A 22393-nucleotide genomic window follows, 5' to 3' on the forward strand; every position below is an offset into this window, starting at 1 on the left:
TCCATATCTAAGATATCATTTCAAAAGTACTTAAATTATTTGAAAAGCAGACTGTATAGATTTTATTTGCCAACAATAATTTTGAAAAAAAAATAACACTAATCAAAATAATTTTGAAAAAATTGATATAAATTGGGGGAATAAAGAAAATACAACTTTATAGCACAAATTCCTAGAAGAGAATTTTTTTTTTTTTTTGGTTTTTGGGCCACATCCGGTGATGCTCAGGGGTTACTCCCGGCTTTGCGCTCAGAAATTGCTCCTGGGGCCAGCGAGGTGGCGCTAGAGGTAAGGTGTTTTTTGCCTTGCAAGCGCTAGCCAAGGAAAGATTCTCGACTGCGGTTGGATCCCCGGCATCCCATATGGTCCCCCCAAGCCAGGGGCAATTTCTGAGTGCTTAGCCAGGAGTAACCCCTGAACATCAAACGAGTGTGGCCCGAAAACCAAAAAAAAAAAAAAAAAATCGCTCCTGACTTGGAAAGCTGGGGGATCAAACTGCAGTCCATCCTAGGTTAGTGCATGCCAGGCAAACACACTACCGCTTGCACCACCGCTCCGGCCCCTAAAAGATATATTTTTTTTTGTTTGTTTGTTTTGTTTTTTGGGCCACACCCAGTGATGCTCAGAGATTACTCCTGGCTATGCCCTCAGAAATCACTCCTGGCTCAAGAAACTATATGGGATAATGGGGGATGGAACCGTGGTCCGCATTTGCACGACCACTCTGGTGCCATAGAAGAGAATTTTTTGAAGCTTGTTAAACCTACATCATTCTTTGCAAGTACACTCTTTTTTTTTGGTTTTGATTTTTGGTTCACACCTGGCAGCTCTCAGGGGCTACTCCTGGCTCTGTGCTCAGAAATCGCTCCTGGCAGACTTGGGGACCAGATGGGATGTCGGGATTCAAACCACTCTCTGTCCTGGATCAGCTGCATGCAAGGCAAATGCCCTACCACTGTGCCATCTCTTTGGCCCTACAAATACACTCTTTTTTTTTTTTAAATATGGAACACTTCACGAATTTGGCGTGTCATCCTTGCGCAGGGGCCATGCTTAATCTTCTCTGTATCGTTCCAATTTTAGTATATGTGCTGCCCGAAGCGAGCACACAAATACATTCTTAATCTCCTCAGGATTTTAGGACAAACTGCATGACCTTTTCATATAGGAAAATACAGACATTTCCATATATAGGCAGGGATACAAGGAATCATTTGTGGGAAAAGAAGTTTGTGCTCTACCACTGAGCAATATTTCCTAACCCACATTTCCTTTTCAAGTATAAATATACAGTTACATATATATTTATACACATACAAAATACATAACTATATGGGGCCACTTCCAGCAGAGAGGGTTATAATTTGATGCTCCAAGGGAGTCACCAGGATCAGTTCAAGGAGGTGCTAGGGGATGGTCCCTATGTAGTGCCAAGAACTGACGTCCAAGGGCCCGGAGGAGATAGACACAGCGGCGTTTGCCTTGCAAGCAGCCGATCCAGGACCAAAGGTGGTTGGTTCGAATCCCGGTGTCCCATATGGTCCCCCGTGCCTGCCAGGAGCTATTTCTGAGCAGACAGCCAGGAGTACCCCTGAGCACCGCCGGGTGTGGCCCAAAAACAAAAACAAACAAAAAAAAAAAGAACTGACGTCAATGGCCAAATAGGCATGTACTCTTCCACTGGAGCTATCTCCCTGACCCACCTGAAAATTTTCATTTTTAAATGAATTTATTTATTTATTTAAAAAAACAACTCCAGCTACTCGCTGAAATACTTCACTTAGAAATGTCTGGTCTTCCCCAACTACCTACAAATAATACAAAAAAAAAAATCTAATCTAAAATAGCACAGAGACTACCACAGAAAAATTAGTCAATAGAGATGTGCCTACTATACTAGTTCAAAAGAACAAGCTCCAAATAATGATATTTATTTAGGGGACAATTTATTGTTTACAGAAAAATTTTCCTAAGACTTTCATCTCTTCTTATTTATCTCCACACGTTATAGCTACCTATTAATAAATATAGAATGGAAAACCACTAATTTGTCTTTACTACTCTTTTATTACCTAATATACATTTATTGTTCATATCAAAATTTTACTTTTTGTTAAAATCACATAGACCACACTAGATATATTTATGTATAAAATATATATTATATATATAGTGATAGACAATTTTAATTAAACACTGGTCAATAAACTGGGTTTATCTAAGTTAACTTCACCCCAATTTCTACATCATACAGACCCTATTAAAAAATAGGCTTTCTATTATTATGCACCACACTCCATTTTAATAATACTTATCTACAAAAGAAAAACACAAAAGAAAATAATTTTCAAAAACTATGTTAGTAATTAGCTCTGGGTTGGCCCACTAAATGCAATCAGAAAAAGTACAAGACTTAATTAGTTGCACCAAATTAAAGCAATGGAAAAGGTTAAAAATCAAAGTACTTAAAACTGAAATATGGCATTACCCACCCTCCCCAATACTAACGGGACACAAACAACAACTACTGTCCCACCAAGCAAAAGTGGAAAACAAACAGAGCATGTGTTTAACCTCACTTACCATCTTTTTGTTATTCTACTTCAACAGGTCAAGAAAGGTGAAGAGAGAGAAGGTAGAAGTAAGAGTCAGAAAAGGCCTACATAAAATCCTCACTGAAACTTTTAAACATACAAGCAATAGAGACAAATTAGGTTGAGGTCAGATGCAGTACTAATATATTTTAAGGAGTGAATAACTAGGGCCAAATTAACATGAACAGTTATTTATCTGGAATGAAACTCCACTCATTATATACAATTTAAATTTCCAGGGTTTTTTTTTTGTTTGTTTGCCACCACATTTTAGCTAACACAACAAAAAGTATGTATCAATTCACTAGGAATTCCTAAAATTAAAGTTTTAAAAAATTCATTTTTGACTTAATCTTAATTAAGGAAAATAAGTTCACAGAAAAGGTCTAGATGAGTAGGTAGTGTTTAATTTTAGGGTTACATTTCCAAGAGCTAGTAAGTCAAGTTAAATTTGACATAGGTCTCTTCCTGTCTTTTATTGGAAGAAAAAAAACATATTTAAAGATTTAAAAAGATTGAATATAAGTGACCCACAAAACACACAATAACAAACCAAACGAACAAATCTACTAAGGATTTTTTTTTTAGCAAAAATGTCTTATTAGAATATTAAATGGTTTTATTTCTAGGACTTGGATTTAAAAGGCAAGAAAGTTACTGAAAAATTATTCAATGACTGAATATAAGGTTGGAAAATAAAAATATGTTATCACTCATTATATCTCCAACATGTTACTATTCCTAATACATAAACCATTCTTTGTTAGGAAATGATACACTAAATAAGAGTATATCAATATGACTTTAAAGGCTATTTTTATCACTATTATCTGACTCTTATATGACATTTTCTTCTCTCATATCAAGTTTTTCGATTTGATTGTAACAAAACAGAGGCTAAAATAATTCACTAATTTAAGTATTTTAATTAACAAGGAAGCTACCTTTCAATTGCTATTTTTATTCTCTGTGTAACTTAAGTCTCTAATCCCAACAGCGAACTCTCTACCAGCTATTACTATCTTCCTAGAGATCTCAATAAAATGCTTCCCATAAAAAAAAAAAAATCCCACACCCTAATGACTTTAAAATTAGTCATAATATAACAATTTATTAAAGTCTTGCCAAAGGCTATCAAAGATAAGGCTAAAAAAGCTAGTCTTTTAGTAGCTCCTGAATTTATCTTTATTTTCTATCACTGAATTCTTAGGCCACTAGAATTTAAGTAAATTAGTAACCTTTTTTTTCTTCCAGTTTTTGGGCTACACCTAGTAATGCTCGAGGTTACTCCAGGTTCTGTACTCAGGAATCACTCCTGACAGTGCTCCAGGAACCATATAGGATGCCAGGGATCAAATCCGGGCCAGCTAGTGCCTTACCCACTGGACTATCTCTCTCCAGCCCCAAGCCTCAACCACTGTCCTTTTTTTTTTTTTTTTTTTTGGTTTTTGATTGTTGGGCCAAACCCTGTGACACTCAGGAGTTACTCCTGGCTATATGCTCAGAAATCACTCCTGGTTCGGGGGACCAAATGGAACGCCGTGGGATTGAACTGCAGTCTGTCCTAGGTCAGCTGCATGCAAGGCAAATGCCCTACTGCTGCACCACGGCTCCGGCTCCAACCACTGTCCTTTCGATTGTTTTATTTTTCATTATAACAGATCATAACTTTCATTTGATTCCAAATCCCTTTAATAAGGGAGGAAAAAACCCTATTAACAATCTTTGATGTCATGATTAGCAATACCTCTTTCCTTCTCTCCTGTGGCAAAATAAAGAAATAATACAAGGTTAAAGACTTAAAATAGCTTTCTTTTTTTTTTTTTTCTTTTGGTTTTTGGGCCACACCCGGCGATGCTCAGGGGTTACTCCTGGCTGTCTGCTCAGAAATAGCTCCTGGCAGGCACAGGGGACCCATATGGGACACCGGTATTCGAACCAACCACCTTAGGTCCTGGATCAGCTGCTTGCAAGGCAAACACTACTGTGCTATCTCTCCGGGCCCAAATAGCTTTCTCTTGCTTAAGAAGATCTATTAGTGAAAAGAGGATTGAATTTAATTTATTCCTGTGTATTTTCCTGACTAATTAAAAAGTTAAGGAATAAGGCCACAAAACATGGAAAGAAAAAAACCAAAGGTTCCAACTACATTTGGTGACAATTATATGAAATTAAAAGTAAAAATTGTCCAGCAGATTCTTTTAAAAATTATACAATAGAATTTAAGTCACTAAAACAATATTTTTTATCAACATAGTTCCATCCATTCAGAACATTATGGCATCAAGCCATACTTAAATTCCATCTTACTCTTTGGCTTATTATATCACACTAATTTATACCCACTAAATTCAAAGACTACTTCACAGGCTTTGATCCCCATGTATCAACCAATGAAATATTACCTTGATTTCAATGTTTCCCACTTTGGTGGTTGATCTGATAATAGGTCTTCCAACCAAAGCTGGAAAGATGTGTTCTGGAAAGTTGGAGCCTGCATATCCACACTTCACAAACTGGAAAAGACAAATTAAAGTGGGTTAGTACAAAGATAACTAATTTTTCTCTTTTTCTGTTTTTGGGGATCTTGGTGGTGTTTGCAGTTTACTCCTGGCTCTGTGATCTGGCTCAGGTATCACTCCTGATGGTGCTCAGGAGAACATATGATATCCTAGGGACTGAACCTGGGTCAGCGGTGTGCAATGTTGTATACTCTCCCAATGCCTAATATTTTCATTTTAAATTATTTTCTAATATACCATTTTGCATTTACAAAGTATTTGGAACTTTTGATGCTTTCAAATTTCCCAGAGTAGGGACCAGAGCAATAGTACAGCAGGTAAGGAGTTTGCCTTGCTTACAGCCAACCCAGGTTCAATCCTTGGTATCCCATGTAGTCCCCCAGGTACTACCAGGAGAAATTACTGAGTGCGGAGCCAGGAATAATCACTGAACATTGCTGGGTATAGCTCAAAACCAAAAAGGGCAAACAACAAAAATGAACACCAAACAAATTTCCCAGAGTTATCACCTAATGTATTATGTAATCTCCTTTTACTTCTTTTTTTTTAATTAAAAAAATATGGAACGCTTCACGAATTTGCATGTCATCCTTGCACAGGGGTCATGCTAATCTTCTCTGTATCGTTCCAATTTTAGTATATGTGCTGCCGAAGCAAGCACCTCTTTTTACTTCTTTATGGCACTGACCTCTATCAGAGTTCACAACTTTATACTGGCTCTTTAAGTCACCACACTATGAAGTTTTAGCAGAGTAAGGAGCAGAGTAGTTTATGCTGGAGCAAGACTTAGAGAAATCTGGGTTCACAGCAGTACTACACAGACAAGTAGTAAAGGGGCAGGGGAATATTTGTGAAAGAGAAATATTGGAAAATAAACACAAATAATGCTTCAGGACAACTGGTGCAATAGTACAGTGGGTAGGATGTTTGTCTTGCATGCAGCCAACCCGGGTTCAATCCGTGGCACCCAATATATATGTCCCCAAGCCCTCCAGAGTGACCCCTCAGCACAGCCGGTTGGCCCCAAAGCAAAAGAAAACCAAAAAGATATAATGCTTAAATTCTAAAGCAAACATTTATCATTTCTGGCAAGTCACTAATGCAACATCCCTTTTTTCTCTTATTTTTTGCTTTTGGGACCACATCTGGCAGTGCTCTAGGCCTACACCCAGCTTGTTCTCAGAGGACCAAGTGCTGGGGAATGAACCCAGGCCACCTCATGAAAGCAGGTGCTCAGTTTCGAGCTATCTCTCTACCCTGCAACTTTCATCTGAAATCTTTCCCTTTTCAAGTGGGAAACCAGTATTAGATTCAAGTAATTATTAGGCACTTTTGGCTACTAACAATTTTATATTTAATAAAAGTATCTAGTGATATCAAGTATATAATTTTATATTCAGATAGCCTATGTCTGAATGACAGCAATGCAATAATTTATCACTGATTCTAATAATACATCCACATTATGCATAAGAAACTGATAACAGTTGAAGCAAGAAAGCGAGAAAAGCATTTATTAGTAAAGCACTTGTCTTGCATGTATGCAGTCAACCCTAGTTCAATCCCCTAAGGATTAGCAGAAGTGACCTGAGCATAGAGCTTGAGCATCAATGAGTGTGGCTCAACCCCAATTTCCCCCAAATGAAATTAACAACTAAAATATAATTAAAATAAAAATCAAAAATTAAAAATTAGGGGCTGGAAAATTGATGATAAGAGCCTTTAGAAGGACTCCACCCATTTTTGGGGTATTAGACTCTTACCCCAGTTTATCACTTTTCTCTTTTTCAAACAAAACCACGCAACTTGAACTAGCTAGTCCTGCCTCCAGTTAGAGGGGGAAATAAGGGAGGCATCAAGACCAAACAGGTGCAAGACTACTAAGTAGTGGGTTGGATACAGAGAGGACCACATATTCTAGCCGCCCTGGGGTGAGGGAAAAGGAAATGGGAGGTAGGACAGAAACGGAGGTGTAGGGAGGACAATTTGGTGATGAAAATCCCCCCTGATTTTATGTAAATATGTACCTAAAATATTATTGTAAACTATATGTAAGCCACTATGATCAAAATAAAAATTAAAAAAAAATTTAAGACAAAAAAAAAAATTAGGGGCTGGAGTGATAGCGCAGCGTAAGGTGTTTGCCTTGCACACGGCTGACCTAGGTTGGACCCTGGTTCAATCGTCAACATCCCATATGGTCCCCCAAGGCAGAAATGATTTCTGAGCACATAGCCAGGAATAACCCTTGAGCGTCACTGGATATGGCCCCCAAACCAATAATGTAATGCTTTTTTTTAAATGCACTAGGTATTAAATCCAGGCCATCATACATGCAAGGCACAGGTACATATGACTTTACTATTGAGCCACATCTGTAAACTGGTTGTTTAGTACTATTTTCTTTTTTTTTTAAATTTTTTTTTTTTGGGCCACACCCGGCATTGCTCAGGGGTTACTCCTGGCTGTCTGCTCAGAAATAGCTCCTGGCAGGCACGGGGGACCATATGGGACACCGGGATTCGAACCAACCACCTTTGGTCCTGGATCGGCTGCTTGCAAGGCAAACGCCACTGTGCTATCTCTCCGGGCCCTGTTTAGTACTATTTTCAAGTACTATTTCTTTCTTTCTTTCTTTCTCTCTCTCTCTCTCTCTCTCTCTCTCTCTCTCTCTCTCTCTCTCTCTCTCTCTCTCTCTCTCTCTCTCTCTCTCTCTCACCTCTCTCTCTCTCTCTCTCTCTCTCTCCTCTCTCTCTCTCTCTCTCTCTCTCCTCTCTCTCTCTCTCTCTCTCTCTCTCTCTCTCCCCCCCCCCCCAACTCTACCCCATATGTGTGTGCATGTATGTGAGCTACTCAAGACAGTCTCTCATACATGTAGCTAGCACTCTACTATTAAGCCACATCCCAGCACAAAAGCAAACACTTCAAGGCAAAGCCAATTAAAAACTATTTCAGGGAGAGGAAACTACACGTGAAAAATGAATAGTCTCTACCATCTCTTATCTCTTGTCAAGGTTTATTTTCCTTTATTCTCACACACACTTTTGTGTATTTGGGGTCACACCAGCTATGCTCAGGGCTTACTCCTGGCTCTGCACAATGCAGTGCTGGAGATCGAAGCAGTCAGCAGAGTGCAAGACAAACACCTGATCTGCTATACTATGCCTCTGGCTATCTTAACAAGTCTTTATCCAAAAATAAGTTACCAATGCAAGAATTTCTGTCTCAGCTAATGAATCGCAAATGCCTAAAACAGTATCTGGCATTTGTAAGTATTTAATAACATTTAATAACCGATCTATAAATATTAGAAGTTTTACTGCTGATTTGAGTATGATACTATGATTATTTTAATAGGAAGCTATTTAGTATTGAGAAAGTCTACTCTATGGCATCATCTATTTTAAGAGTTTTGGGAGAAAATGACAACAATAATATTAAGATGAACAGAACTTACCCAACAGAAAACTCTATTATAGGTTTAGGGTTTGTTTGTTGTTGTTTGGGAGGGGCATGACCACGCAGTGCTCAGGTACTACTCCTTTCACTGAGATTGGGGTCTCTACTAGCAGCACTTGTGCGACAATGTGATGTTAGAGATTCAATCTGGGCCTCCTACATGTCACACCTATGCTCTAATCTCTCTCACTCTGTCTGTCTGCCTGCCTGCCTGTTTCTCTCTCCTGCATGTCACACCTGTGCTCTAATCTCTCTCTCTCTCTCTCTCTCTCTCTCTCTCTCTCTCTCTCTCTCTCTCTCTCTCTCTCTCTCTCTCATGGCCTCAACTATTCTGTTTAATGGTGGTCAAACTGAGTAACACTCTTTATCTCAATATTTTTTATTAACCCTCCAAAATATGAAAAAAAATTTTTAAAAGATCTCTACAACAAGCTTCTTGGAAACAAACCACAGTTACTTATAAATAGCCTAGAACATTCTGCCACCCAGAACACCAAGTCTTTTATAAATAGACTTTAAAATGTTAGTTGTGCAGATTAAAACTACGCTTGCGAAAAATCTATCTGAAACTAAGATGTTTTTCAATTCAAAATGATATCTGAACTTGTATTCTCAATCTGTGTTTAAAATTCTGAAACCTAAATTCTGATTAGTTGGCTATTAATCCACAAGGCATTTTCCAGCAATCCATTAAATTTGTAACATGTTCTCATCAACTAATTAAAATGTACTAACAATTTTTTGTAGTTATTCTTGGAGGTGCCACACCTGGCAGTGCTCAGTGCTGGAGACTGAACCCAATCTTTCTTCATACAGAGCATGCACACTAGCCCTTCGATTTTTCATTAGATTGTCTTTCAAGGTTGAAGTCAGTGTGAGAGTGTGGCATGCACAAAAGATAACATGTTTAGGTACACTTCACTTGCCATTTGGATACTGACAGTGAAAAATCAAAACATACTTTATTATTTTTTTGTTTGTTTTTGGGTCACACCCAGCAGTGTTCCAGGGGAGTCACCAAGATCAATTCAAGGAGGTGCGAGGGGATGGTCCTATGTAGTGTCAGGGACTGACGTCAATGGCCATAGAGGCATGTACTCTTCCACTGGAGCTATATCCCTGACCCACTGAAATATTCACTTTTTTGTTTGTTTTTTGGATCACACCTGGCAGTGCTCCTGGCTGACTCGGGGGACCACATGGGATGCCCGGATTTGAATCACTGACCTGCATGCAAGGCAAACACCCTACTTCTATGCTATCTCTCCGGCCCTCAAAACATACTTTCAATCATAGAAAGAATGTTAAAAAGAACTAATACGCTCACCTTTCTTTAACTTGGTGGAGAAGGAGGGGGGATCACACTTGATGGTGCTCAGGACTTACTTTTTTCTTGGTTTTTGGGTCACACCCGGCAGTGCTCAAGGGTTACTCCTGGCTTCACACTCAGAAATCACTCCTGACATGCTCGGGGGACCATATGGGATGCCGGGATTCGAACCAATGACCTTCTGCATAAAAGGCAAACGCCTTACCTCCATGCTGTCTCTCTGGCCCCAGAACTTACTCTTAATTCTGTATTTAAAGGTTACTCCTGGTAGTGCTTGGGGGACCATATGCAGTGCCAGGAATCAATAAAAGGTAGACCACAGATAAGACAAGTGCTTTACTAGGGCCCTGTAGGATTTCTTAGGTCCTAAAACACCTTCTTTTTTCTTCAATAATTTTATTATGACCAAAGTGAATTACGAAGCTTTCACAAGTAATATTTAAGGTACATAGTGACAATGAATCAGAGCCATTCCTACCACAGTGTTGTCCTCCCTCTACCCCTGTTCCCAGCATGCATCCCATATCTCCCTCCTTTGTCCCCCAGACTGCTAGTGTAACTGGTCCCCTCTGTATGTAGCTTGTTCTAAAGAAAAAGAAAAAGAATAAAGAAAAATATCTCTCACTCTTCAAAGTCAAAATCAAAATGTACTTGATAGAAACAAAAAAAATATGGTAGAGAATCACTTGTTGTTTCAACCTTATCAAATCACTATATAGGGGGTGGGGCGATGGCGCTAAAGGTAAGGTGCCTGCCTTGCCTGCGCTAGCCTTGGACGGACCACAGTTCGATCCCCCGGTGTCCCATATGGTCCCCCAAGCCAGGAGCAACTTCTGAGCACATAGCCAGGAGTAACTCCTGAGCGTTACTGGGTGTGGCCCAAAAACCAAAAAAAAAAAATCACTATATAAATATGGGGGGATAAGGTGCTCCCAAGTGGCGCTTAGGAGGCCTGGGTCCAGCAGTTCAATGCTAGGGCCCGCATATGTAGTTAGGCATATGTGGCACTGGCAATGACTTGCACCACTCCAGTGGTGATGGGGGTACCAAGACTATACCCAGCAATGCTAGGGGACTGTTTAGCTGGGGATCACTATAATTATTGTACAATCTCCAAATTCCATAAAAAATCGAAGGTCACCAGCTTAGTATCTATCATTAGTCACAATTTACACACATACATGTCAAATATGAAAAGTAAATACATGAATGTTACATTTCTGTTTAGGTCTAGGAATGCATGAGCAAGGCATACACTGTCCATATACAGTATCATGCACACAAAAATTTTTTTTTTTTTTTTTGGTTTTTGGGCCACACCCATTTGACGCTCAGGGGTTACTCCTGGCTATGCGCTCAGAAGTCGCTCCTGGCTTGGGAGACCATATGGAACGCCGGGGGATCGAACCGTGGTCCGTCCTAGTCTAGCGCAGGCAAGGCAGGCACCTTACCTTTAGCGCCACCGCCCGGCCCCCTCACACAAAAATTTTAAAGCATGTTTACCTCCAAGTAATAAACAAATATGGTTACAGGGAAGTTTGAAAATGCCCATTCAGGGGGCTGGAATGATAGCACAGTGGATAGGGTCAGCCTTGCACATGGCCTGACTAAGGTTTGATCCCCAGTATCCCGTGTGGCCCCCCAATCCTGCCAGGAGTAACCTGAATGGCACCGTGTGTGGCCCCCCAAAAGAAACAAAATATTTTTTTATAAAGCCCACTCATCGAGCCGAAGTGATAGCGCAGCAATAGGGCGCCTTGCACGCGGCTGATCCAGGACAGACCTTGGTTCGATCCCTGGAGTCCCATATGGTCCCCCAAGCCAGGAGCAATTTCTGAGCTCATAGCCAGGAGTAACCACTGAGCGTCACCAGGTGTGGCCCCAAAACAAAACAAAACAAAAAAGCCCACGCATCAAGGTCAAAAACGCTTACCAAACAGGTAAAAATGTTCTAACAAAAAATTAAAGAGTGGTTGGTCTGATGGCAGTGGTTTACCAGAACTTATTAACGTTAGTATCACAAAAGTTGGTATATAACTCCCCCACTGCTCAGTTAGACTGGCTTTTAAAAAAAAAGAAAAAAAAACACAAAGGGACCAGAGAGATAGCATGGAGACAGGGCGTTGGCCTAGCATGCAGAAGGACGGTGGTTCGAATCCCAGCATCCCATATGGTCCCTGAGCCAGCCTGCCAGGAGCAATTTCTGAGTGTAGAGCCAGGAGTAACCCATGAGCGCTGCCAGGTGTGACCCAAAAACCAAAAAAAAAAAAAAAAAAATTAAAGAGTAAGTGACAAAAAGAATTTAGGAGTTGAAAGGAGTCATCTGAAACCTATTAAATGTAAACAAATGATTTAATTAGATGAGAAAACCTAACAGGAGTTGGAGCTAGGAAAGCGGCATTGAGCCTGACATGCCTCCTCTCATTCCATCTCACACATACAAAGTAAATTTGTAAATAATCACATCATCCACTGTTGTCTTTAGATTAAAAATTGTACAGATGAGTGGTTTGTATCTTTTGGGGCCACACCTGATTATTCCTGGCTCTGCACTCAGAATTACACCTGGCAATGCTGGAGGACCGTATGGGATGCTTAGGAGCAAACCCGGGTTAGCCATAAACCCTACCTGCTATATACTATTGCTCCAGCCCAAGTAGTTTGTATCTTTTTTTTGTTTTTGTTTTTGTTTTCGGGCCACACCCGTTTGATGCTCAGGGGTTATTCCTGGCTAAGCGCTCAGAAATTGCCCCTGGCTTGGGGGGACCATATGGGACGCGGGGGATCAAACCACGGTCCTTCCTTGGCTAGCGCTTGCAAGGCAGACACCTTACCTCTAGCACCACCTCGCCGGCCCCAGTAGTTTGTATCTTTTTTTTTTGGGGGGGGGCACACCCATTTGACGCTCAGGGGTTACTCCTAGCTATGCACTCAGAAATCGCCCCTGGCTTGGGGGGACCATATGGGACACCGGGGGATCGAACCGTGGTCCGTCCCAAGCTAGCGCTTGCAAGGCAGACACCTTACCTCTAGCGCCACCTTCCCGGGCCCAGTAGTTTGTATCTTAAAAGCACCATTTGAAGATAGTCTAGAAACAAGAAATTTTTCTAAAAAAAAAGGTAAAATTGAGATTACCAGGGGAAAAAAATCCTGCTTTATAAAATAATTGAAAACAAGACATTGAAATTCAATCAGAACTTACTAATAAAATTATTTGTTTCAGCAATGGCTTATTGGGACAAGGTTACTCAACACTAACATTCCTTCCCAGTGCTAGGTATCTGGTCAAAATGGCAAAAGCTGCACTATTATCTTATTTCAAATGTGAGTGTATTAACAACAGAATTCACAAAAAATAACCCACTTCTCAAGAATATCAAATAAAGCCGAAGATCTAATACACAAGTCAAGAGTAACCAGTCAAAAGTAATGTGTGAGCACAAGGTAGACCACCAAAATAAGCAAACAAACCAAAAAGAATATAAAATTAGACAACCTAGCAACTTTTGCCAAAAAAGAGCCAGTATTTTTAAAATAAAATTTAAACTACGTGATAAAATACAACCTTTTCTTCCTTTTTTAACTAACCTATGACTTCCAATATAACTACCCACTTGGTATCATTATAATTGTTAAAATTATTCCCCCACCCCAATCATTTTACCACACAGTGACTTAGTTCTCTCATGTGCAATAAGGCTGTGTTTAAAAAGCAGATTTTACCATATATAGTTTCCTCTTCAGAGCACAGTGGTTGAAACTAGCTCCCTTACTTCCTACTGAGTCATCAAATGCTAAGAATGCGAACAGTAGACTGTTCTCCTTTTTTTTTTTTTTTTTTTTTTTTTTTTTTAACCTTCGCTCTTCCCCCTTCCCTTTGAGGCTGATGCTGTTATTTTTTGTGAGCACAAGGGGTTACATACATGTCTGGCTGTGAGGCTTGCAAACTCCCCAGAGCTCACTGAGGTTTGCACCCTTTGAGTATGGTACTTGCTCTTAATTGAGGCCCACAAATTATGTGATGTCCAAAGGAGATCACCCCAGTACTAACATGTGTTCTTGCCAGAGGTCTTGCTTCCTTGTTATGGCAAATGCAAATGTTTTGGGTTTGGGGGTTTGCACCCTTTTTTGTGGTACTCACATCTAGCTGTGGAGCAACTAGATATAGAATTTGTGATGCCAGGATCAGAGCAGAGCTCCAGACTTCACTTGACACATGTGGAACACCAGGGACTTTCATTTTTGACCAGGTGCTTGCAAGGCAGGCGCCCCAAAACTCTGTGCTATTCTTCCAGACCCCTAAAATGTTCTCTTCAAGAACACAATCCTTATTTGCTCTAAAAGTACCTTCCTGCATTCAAAAATATAAACTGGGATTTATAAAGGCACTCTGTGCTCACTTAATTTATATTTTTTACTTTATATTAATTTTTAACAGAGCTACAATCAGCAACTTTCAGCCTCATAGTGAGTCCTCTGGTTAGTTGCTCGGCCCCAGTTTATTCAGGGACCTCCAGGGAAATACCACCCAGTGCTGGGCAGAGGAGAACAATGTACTGCTGGGGATAAAAATAGGGTTTCAGGACTGGGGAGATAGTTTAACTGGGTAAGCATGTGAGCTTTGAATACGGGAGACCCAGGTCATATTCCCAAACAGAGTGGCCTCTACTCAAAATAAAATCCAGGTTTTACACATGCTAGACATGTTTCTACCACTTGAGTGAACTCCCAGGGCTTTCCCTTATCTAGTTCACCCATTAATATCGATGTTTCTGTGAGGGTGTTTTTTGGGTTTTTTGGTTGAGAATGTGAAGGGTTCTGGTATTAGGGCCACACATAGTGGTACTCAGGTCTTACTCCTGATTATGTGGCTCAGATAACTATGTAGTAGCAGGAATAAAACCTGGGTACAAGGTAAATGCCTTAGCCCTGTCCTATCTCTCTGGACCCAGAGGCTGTATTTGAGACAATATGTTTGAACAATTATGAGGAAGAAGTACACAAATTACTAGAAAAGTTAAGTTTTCTTCCTCTAAACCTCCTTAGTTTTTAGTCCAGGTAAAGGAGAGAATCCAAACCAACACCTGGCAAATCCTGAGAACCCACCTATCTCAGAGCATTTAATTTAGGAGCAACCAGAAGATTTAAAGAGCTATTTTGTAATTTTGAAATCTAAAAAGTTGAGAGACAAGATGCTTTAGGGGAGCAACTACTTCCACATGCTTTCTGAAATAAATTTTGAACTTAAAATTCTTTTTCTTTTTTTTTTTTTGGTTTTTGGGCCACACCCGGTAACGCTCAGGGGTTACTCCTGGCTATGCGCTCAGAAGTCGCTCCTGGCTTGGGGGACCATATGGGACGCCGGGGGATCGAACCGCGGTCCGTCTCCTAGGCTAGCGCAGGTAAGGCAGGCACCTTACCTCCAGCGCCACCGCCCGGCCCGAACTTAAAATTCAATTGTAAAGGAAACACACTGTATCTTCAGGTAGATAAATTTGGGAGTACTAAAAATATAAGTAACAAGAAATATAGACACTAAACTGGCTTCTCAAAAATCACAAAAATAGGAGCTGGAGCGGTAGCAAAATGGTGGGGTGTTTGCCGTGCTCGCATCTGACTCAGGACGGCTGCAGGTTCGATCCCTGGTATCCCATATGGTCCCACTAGCCAGAAGTAATTTCTGAGTGCAAAGCCAGGAGTAACTCCACTGTGTGTGGTCCAAAAACTGGAAAAAAAAAAAAATCTCACAATTATAAAAGAAATTTTGGGGCCAGAGCGGTGGCACAGAGTGGTAAGGCGTCTGTCTGCCTTGCCAGCGCTAGCCTAGGACAGACCGCAGTTCAATTCTCCCCACTCCCAGTGTCCCATATGGTCCCCCAAGTCAGGAACGATTTCTGAGCACATAGCCAGGAGTAACCCCTGAGTGTCAGCGGGTGTGGCCCCAAAAAACCAAAAAATATATATAAAAGAAGTTTTGACTATATACCACAGCTGTTTTCTCATTAGTAGTCTATCATGTGTATAGAAAATCTAAATTAAAATTTAATGCTAGAAACCTTAAACCAAAAACATAAAATGTTCGAATTAACTACATTTCATATTTATGTCATAGTAACCAACCTTTTGTCTTAATAAGATTCTTAAATTGTGGGAAGCATGAGACTGATCAGTAATACACTAACGTAACAAATGAAACAGTAACCATAAAAATGACTTCATGGGGCCCAGAGAGATAGCACAGCAGCGGCGTTTGCCTTGCAAGCAGCCGATCCAGGACCAAAGGTGGTTGGCTCGAATCCCGATGTCCCATATGGTCCCCTGTGCCTGCCAGGAGCTATTTCTGAGCAGACAGCCAGGAGTAACCCCTGAGCACCGCCAGGTGTGGCCCAGAAACCAAAAAAAAAAAAAAAAAAAAAAAAAGACTTCATGGGGCCTGAGAGCACAGCGTAGGCGTTTGCCTTGCACATAGCTGACCCAGGATGGACCGTGGTTTGAATCCCATATGGTCCCCCATGCCTGCCAGGAGCGATTTCTGAGTGCAGAGCCAGGAGTAACCTTTCAGCGCTGCCAGGTGTGACCCCCCAGCACCTCCAAAAAAAAAACAACCCAACAACAACCAAAATAATGACTTCATGGCTGGGGTCAGGTAGATGGCTCAATCTAGTACTTCATTCAGTATGAGTAAGGTCCAGAGCTCATCCCAGGTGCCTCATTTCCCCAGTCCTTCCTCTCCTCTTCCCATCCCAGCCTGGTGACCCCTGAGCATTGCCAGGCAGGGCTGAACTCTGCTGGGTATGGTCCTTATCATTTAAAAAGTGACACTGTGGTTAACATTCCTATTCCATTTAGAAATTTAAAATATAGTGTAAAAACGAGGTTCACCACCCTTGAAAAAGGAAGGATCTAGGGCCCGGAAGGTGGCGCTAGAGGTAAGGTGTCTGCCTTGCAAGCAATAGCGTAGGATGGACCGCGGTTCAATCCCCCGGGGTCCCATATGGTCCCCCCAAACCAGGAACGATTTCTGAGCGCATAGCCAGGAGTAACCCCTGAGCATCAAATGGGTGTGGCCCAAAAACAAAAACAAAAAAAAAAAAAAGAAAGAAAAAGGAAGGATCTGGGGCCGGGCGGTGGCGCTGGAGGTAAGGTGCCTGCCTTGCCTGCGCTAGCCTAGGATGGACCGCGGTTCGATCCCCCGGTGTCCCATATGGTCCCCCAAGAAGCCAGGAGCAACTTCTGAGCGCATAGCCAGGAGTAACCCCTGAGCGTCACAGGGTGTGGCCCAAAAACCAAAAAAAAAAAAGAAAAAGGAAGGATCTGTTAAAATATAACTGCTTCTGATTTTTAAGAAGAATATGGGATATAGCCACAAAAATGTTTGTTTTTAAATCATTTTCTTTTTTGAGGAAAATTCTGGCTCACACATAGTCGTGTGCAGGAATTGTTTCTTGCTCTGCTTTGGGTTCACTCCTGGTAGGATTTTTGGTGGACCATATGCATGCTTGGGACCCTAAAATATTTTTTTAATTTGTTAAGGAATTAATTAAGATTACAGTAACTACTGAGCCATTTTTTTAAGCATCTATATGTATTACTCAAAAAGTAATACATGTTTGGGGCCAGAGAGAAAGCATGGAGGTAGGGCATTTGCCTTACATGCAGAACGACGGTGGTTCAAATCCCAGCACCCCATATGGTCCCCGAGCCTGCCAGGAGCGATTCTGAGCATAGAGCCAGGAGAAACCTCTGAGCGCTGCTGGGTGTGACCCAAAAACCAAAAAAAAAAAAAAAGTACTACATGTTTATAGTAAATTAAAATTAACAATCCATAGTTTAAAAAAAACACAAACAACACTTTTGAGGGACAAAGAAATAGAATAGAGGGTTAAGGCATATTGGTCCCCAGCACCATATACTATCTCCCAAGCTTCACCAAGAGCGATCCCAGAACAGAGCCTGGAGTGGGCACCCCAAACCAGCAAAACCATTACCCAATAATTCAAGTGTCTTGAAGTCCTTCCTCTTTAAGTCTCATTCCCTCATTATCAAAAGTAACCACTATAAGCATTCTAAACGATTCCTCCAAACTTGAACATACTAAAGTGAGTTAGTAGATATATATCTTTAATAAAAAGCACTCGTTTAGGGCCCGGAGAGATAGCACAGCGGCATTTGCCTTGCAAATGGCCAACCCAGGACCAAAGGTGGTTGGTTCGAATCTCGGTATCCCACATGGTCCCCCGTGCCTGCCAGGAGCTATTTTGAGCAGACAGCCAGGAGTAACCCCTGAGCAATGCCGGGTGTGACCCAAAAAAAAAAAAAAAAAAAAAAAAAAACCAAAAAAAGCACTCGTTCAAACAGAAACATTCTAAAACCTTTTTGAAAAAATTGTACAACTTTCCATAGTGAACCTGCCTTTTTTTTTTTCCTTTTCTTGTTTAGGTTCAATGTTCAGGGATTACTCCTGGTGATGTCCAAGGGTCTATGTGGTGGTGTCCAGGATAGAACCCAGGTCCCCAGGATGCAGAGACACATGCTCTGGACTACACTCTATCTTTTTTAAGAATCAAAAAGTAGGGCCGGAGAGATAGCATGGAGGTAAGGTGTTTGCCTTTCATGCAGGAGGTCATTGGTTCGAATCCCGGCGTCCCATATGGTCCCCCGTGCCTGCCAGGAGCAATTTCTGAGCCTGGAGCCAGGAATAACCCCTGAGCACTGCCAGGTGTGACCCAAAAACCACAAAAAAAAAAAAAAAAAAAAAAAGAATCAAAAAGTAGGGGCCGGGCGGTGGCGCTGGAGGTAAGGTGCCTGCCTTGCCTGCGCTAACCTAGGACGGACCGCGGTTCGATCCCCCGGTGTCCCATATGGTCCCCTAAGAAGCCAGGAGCAACTTCTGAGCGCATAGCCAGGAGTAACCCCTGAGCGTCACAGGGTGTGGCCCAAAAACCAAAAAAAAAAAAAAAAAAAAAAAAAAAAAGAATCAAAAAGTACCCATTTTGCATTCTATGATTCTATTCTATACCCAATTCTATGATATGAATTGCATCTTTGATGCTATGATAGCATCTTTCTCGTCCATTTCAGATGAAACTAGTATAACTACTGTCTGTAAAAGTATGCCACGAATTCCACCAACAGCAATATGACAGCAAATAGAAACTATTTCCTCTCCATCTCAGCAATCGTTGCCAAATGTTTTCAAGTTCAAATCAAATCTCCTTTCATCCAAATATCACAGGTAGGCCAGGAGCAGACACCACTACGATCCCATCTCTAAAATGGTGAGCTATCACTGTAAATGTGGAAGAAAAAAAAATACGACATCCACATATGAGGAGAATTCATCCAAAGTGGGTTTTTTTTGGGGGGGGGGGGATGAATTCAGTTTTCTTTTCTTTTTTTTTTTTTTTTGAATTCAGTTTTCTAATTTGCTGAGAGCCAACCTAAGTACTCTTACTTTTTTTTTTTTTTTTTTTGGTTTTTGGGTCACACCTGGCAGTGCTCAGGGGTTATTCCTGGCTCCAGGCTCAGAAATTGCTCCTGGCAGGCACAGGGGACCATATGGGGCGCCGGGATTCGAACCGATGACCTCCTGCATGAAAGGCAAACGCCTTACCTCCATGCTATCTCTCCGGCCCCAGTACTCTTACTTTTTAAGGGTGGTGATAGAAATAACATGCAAATAATTCAATAAAAATGAGTCTGGGGAGGGGGAAACAGGGATATATATATACACACATATATATATATCATTGTAATATATATATATATATATATATATTTTTTTTTTTTACAATGATTTCCATTTTGTATTCTCCAAAGATAAGTACTGGGCACCTAAAAAAAACGGATGATCTGGGTCAAGAGAAACTCCCCCAAGATCAAGGCGGAGATAGATAGATGCACAGGGGCCTCCTCCATCCAAGTGGGGGGTTCCAGACCTCCTGAGCTCGATTTGGGGGGGAGGGCGGAGGGGTGGAGATCACAAGGCGCAGCTCTAGGCGGATTTGCACCCGAACCAGACTGTGCTGTGAGAAAGGGGTGGGGGTGCGCTGGTAACCTGGGCCACCCCTTTCTTTCTTCCCCCAGAGAACCCTGAGAAGCAGCCAGGCTGCCTGGGAAGGAAGGGGTGAGGCTGTGCGAGGCGAGGCGAGGCGAGGCGAGCCCAGCACTTCCCCTTCGCCCGCGAGCCCGTTTCCTGCCTCAGCTCGAGCCTCCTCCAGCCTCACAGGAAGAGGAAGGAGGCCTGGGGGTTGGGTCCCCCATTCAGAGAGGGCCTCGAGGGGTGCTGCGGGGCGGGCGGGCGGGCTCGGCCCCACCAGGGTCCAATTCCGCCCAGGACGCCTCGAGCCTCCATAGCCCTGGGCCCGCGCGGGCCTTGACCTGGGGCAGCTTGGCAGCCCGCGCCCCGACCCAGCCACTTCCGGTCGGGGGGCTTACCCCGGTGCCGTTGTCGCACACCACCACCTTCCTGCCCTGGCTGTCCATCGTCCGCCCGGAAGAGAGCCGTAGCCGCCGCCGCCGCCACCGAGCAACCTACAGCCGCCTCTGCCTCTGCCGCCGCCGCCGCCCGGCCCTTCCTCTTCCTCCTCCTCCCGCCCCAGACCCGACCGGAAGTCGCCGCCCCGCCCCGCCCCGCTAACTGACAGCCTGCGTGGATGTGGGCGGAGTCCGGACGCCGCGGAGCCGACTGGCAGCTCTCATAGCCAATCAGAAACGGAGTTTTCACCCAAGCCCCGCCCAACCGCCGCTCCTCGCCTTAGTTCCCAGGGCACCGCCCAGGCAGGTTCTTCCTCTTTGGTGTCTGTTTCTCCTGGTCTCTCGGTCGCTTCATGATGGCAGCTGCCGACCTGAGCCTCATGAGGGGCTTTTTTTTTTTTTTTCTCTTCTTTTAAGATGTCGAAGGAATGAATGGTGATTGCTCTGCTTTACCGTCTGCAGCAGGCTCGGGCTGCTTGAGTGACGCTTGGTCCACCGCGAGATAGCTTTGGAATGATGGGGCAAGAGAAGTGACCCCTGGGAGGAGAGGGGTGGGAGATGATTGGCCCATCCTGGCCAACTCACCATGAAACAAGATTATTGCAATGGACAGAGGTGGAAGAATGCACATACACACACACACACACACACACACACACACACACACACACACACACACACACACACACACCCTGGAAGGAGAGGGTGGGAGCTAATTGGCCATCCTAGCCAACCCACCATGAAACAAGACCATTGAGCATGACTTTCCAGTGGACAGAGGTGGAAGAATGCACACACACATATCCCACTGGGAGGAGAGAGTGGGAGCTAATTCGTCATCCTAGCCAACCCACCATGAAACATCCTAGCCAACCCAACATGAAACAAGACCATTGGCTGTGACTTTCCAATGGATAGAGGTGAAAGAATGCACACACACGGGACCGGGCGGTGGTGCTAAAGGTAAGGTGCCTGCCTTGCCTGTGCTAGCCTTGGACGGACCGCGGTTCGATCCCCCCGTGTCCCATATGGTCCCCCAAGCCAGGAGCAACTTCTGAGCACATAGCCAGGAGTAACCCCTGAGCATTACCGGGTGTGGCCCAAAAATCAAAAAAAAAAAAGGATGCACACACACACACACACACACTCACACACACACAACACATGCATAGAGTCTTTATAATGATGCCTCCAATTCCACCTCAGTGGTAATTTGCACAAATCATTCTAGTTCTACGGAATAAAAGTTGATGCCTACACTGAAACCTCATTGATTATCATTTTTCTCTTCCAAAAGCATCTCACCTCATTATTATTATTATTATTAATATTTTTGGGCCACACCCAGTGGTGCTCAGGGGATTACTTCTGATTGCTCAGAAATGGCACCTGGCAGGTTCGAGGGACCATATGGGATGTGGGGATCAAACGCAGGTCAGTCCTGGATTGGCCATGTGCAAGGCAAATGCCCTACCTGCTATGCTTATTGATCGATCCCTCACCTCTTAAGTTTAAGGAGCAATTTGAATGCAGAGTTGCCTCGGTTTTGATACCCTGCAAGGCTTGCTTCCTATGTGGCCCTATCTATCATTTTAAAAGTTTAGAGATCTTGGTACAACCCTGTGTGTCAACCTCAAATAGGTTGCAGAGAGATTAAAATTCTGTGCATCATCCATTCAAATAAGCATTCAGAAAAGCATTCATAGAAATGGTAATTAGGGGCCGGGCGGTGGCGCTAAAGGTAAGGTGTCTGCCTTGCCAGCACTAGCCTAGGACGGACCGCGGTTCGATCCCCCGGTGTCCCATATGGTCCCCCAAGCCAGGAGCGACTTCTGAGCGCATAGCCAGGAGTAACCCCTGAGCGTCACAGGGTGTGGCCCAAAAACAAAACAAAACAAAAACAAAAAAACAAACAAAAAAAAAAGAAATGGTAATTATGTTTTATTAATTCTGGACTTTTAAGTGGGAAGTTTTATCTGTAATGTACCGCTTTTTAATTTTCCTGTCATGAA

At 42.6% G+C, this 22393-nt stretch overlaps 1 protein-coding gene and 2 non-coding genes across 4 annotated transcripts in view; all 3 read right to left on the reverse strand.

The window, feature by feature from the left end:
- Positions 1 to 20493, reverse strand: part of ACTR2 (actin related protein 2) — a 47825-nt gene extending 27332 nt beyond the window's left edge. Inside the window, exons 1-2 of one of the 2 annotated variants that reach the window (XM_049784744.1) lie at positions 20343 to 20493; positions 5000 to 5110 (exon numbers count right to left, since the gene is read on the reverse strand). In XM_049784744.1, coding sequence (XP_049640701.1) covers positions 5000 to 5110; positions 20343 to 20390 — 159 coding nt within the window. In that variant the 5' untranslated portion in view covers positions 20391 to 20493. Of the gene's footprint in view, positions 1 to 2583; positions 2602 to 4999; positions 5111 to 20342 lie in introns of those variants that run through there. The other variant, XM_049784745.1, reaches the window with a different exon arrangement.
- LOC126025112 (U6 spliceosomal RNA) lies at positions 999 to 1108 on the reverse strand. The gene has a single exon (XR_007501158.1). It is a non-coding gene; the product is annotated as a U6 spliceosomal RNA (small nuclear RNA).
- Positions 5671 to 5777, reverse strand: LOC126025039 (U6 spliceosomal RNA). The gene has a single exon (XR_007501089.1). It is a non-coding gene; the product is annotated as a U6 spliceosomal RNA (small nuclear RNA).
- Positions 20494 to 22393: the final 1900 nt, after the last annotated feature.

The sequence above is a fragment of the Suncus etruscus genome, chromosome 12 (assembly GCF_024139225.1).
Source record: "Suncus etruscus isolate mSunEtr1 chromosome 12, mSunEtr1.pri.cur, whole genome shotgun sequence".
In the NCBI taxonomy this organism is placed as follows: Eukaryota; Metazoa; Chordata; class Mammalia; order Eulipotyphla; family Soricidae; genus Suncus; species Suncus etruscus.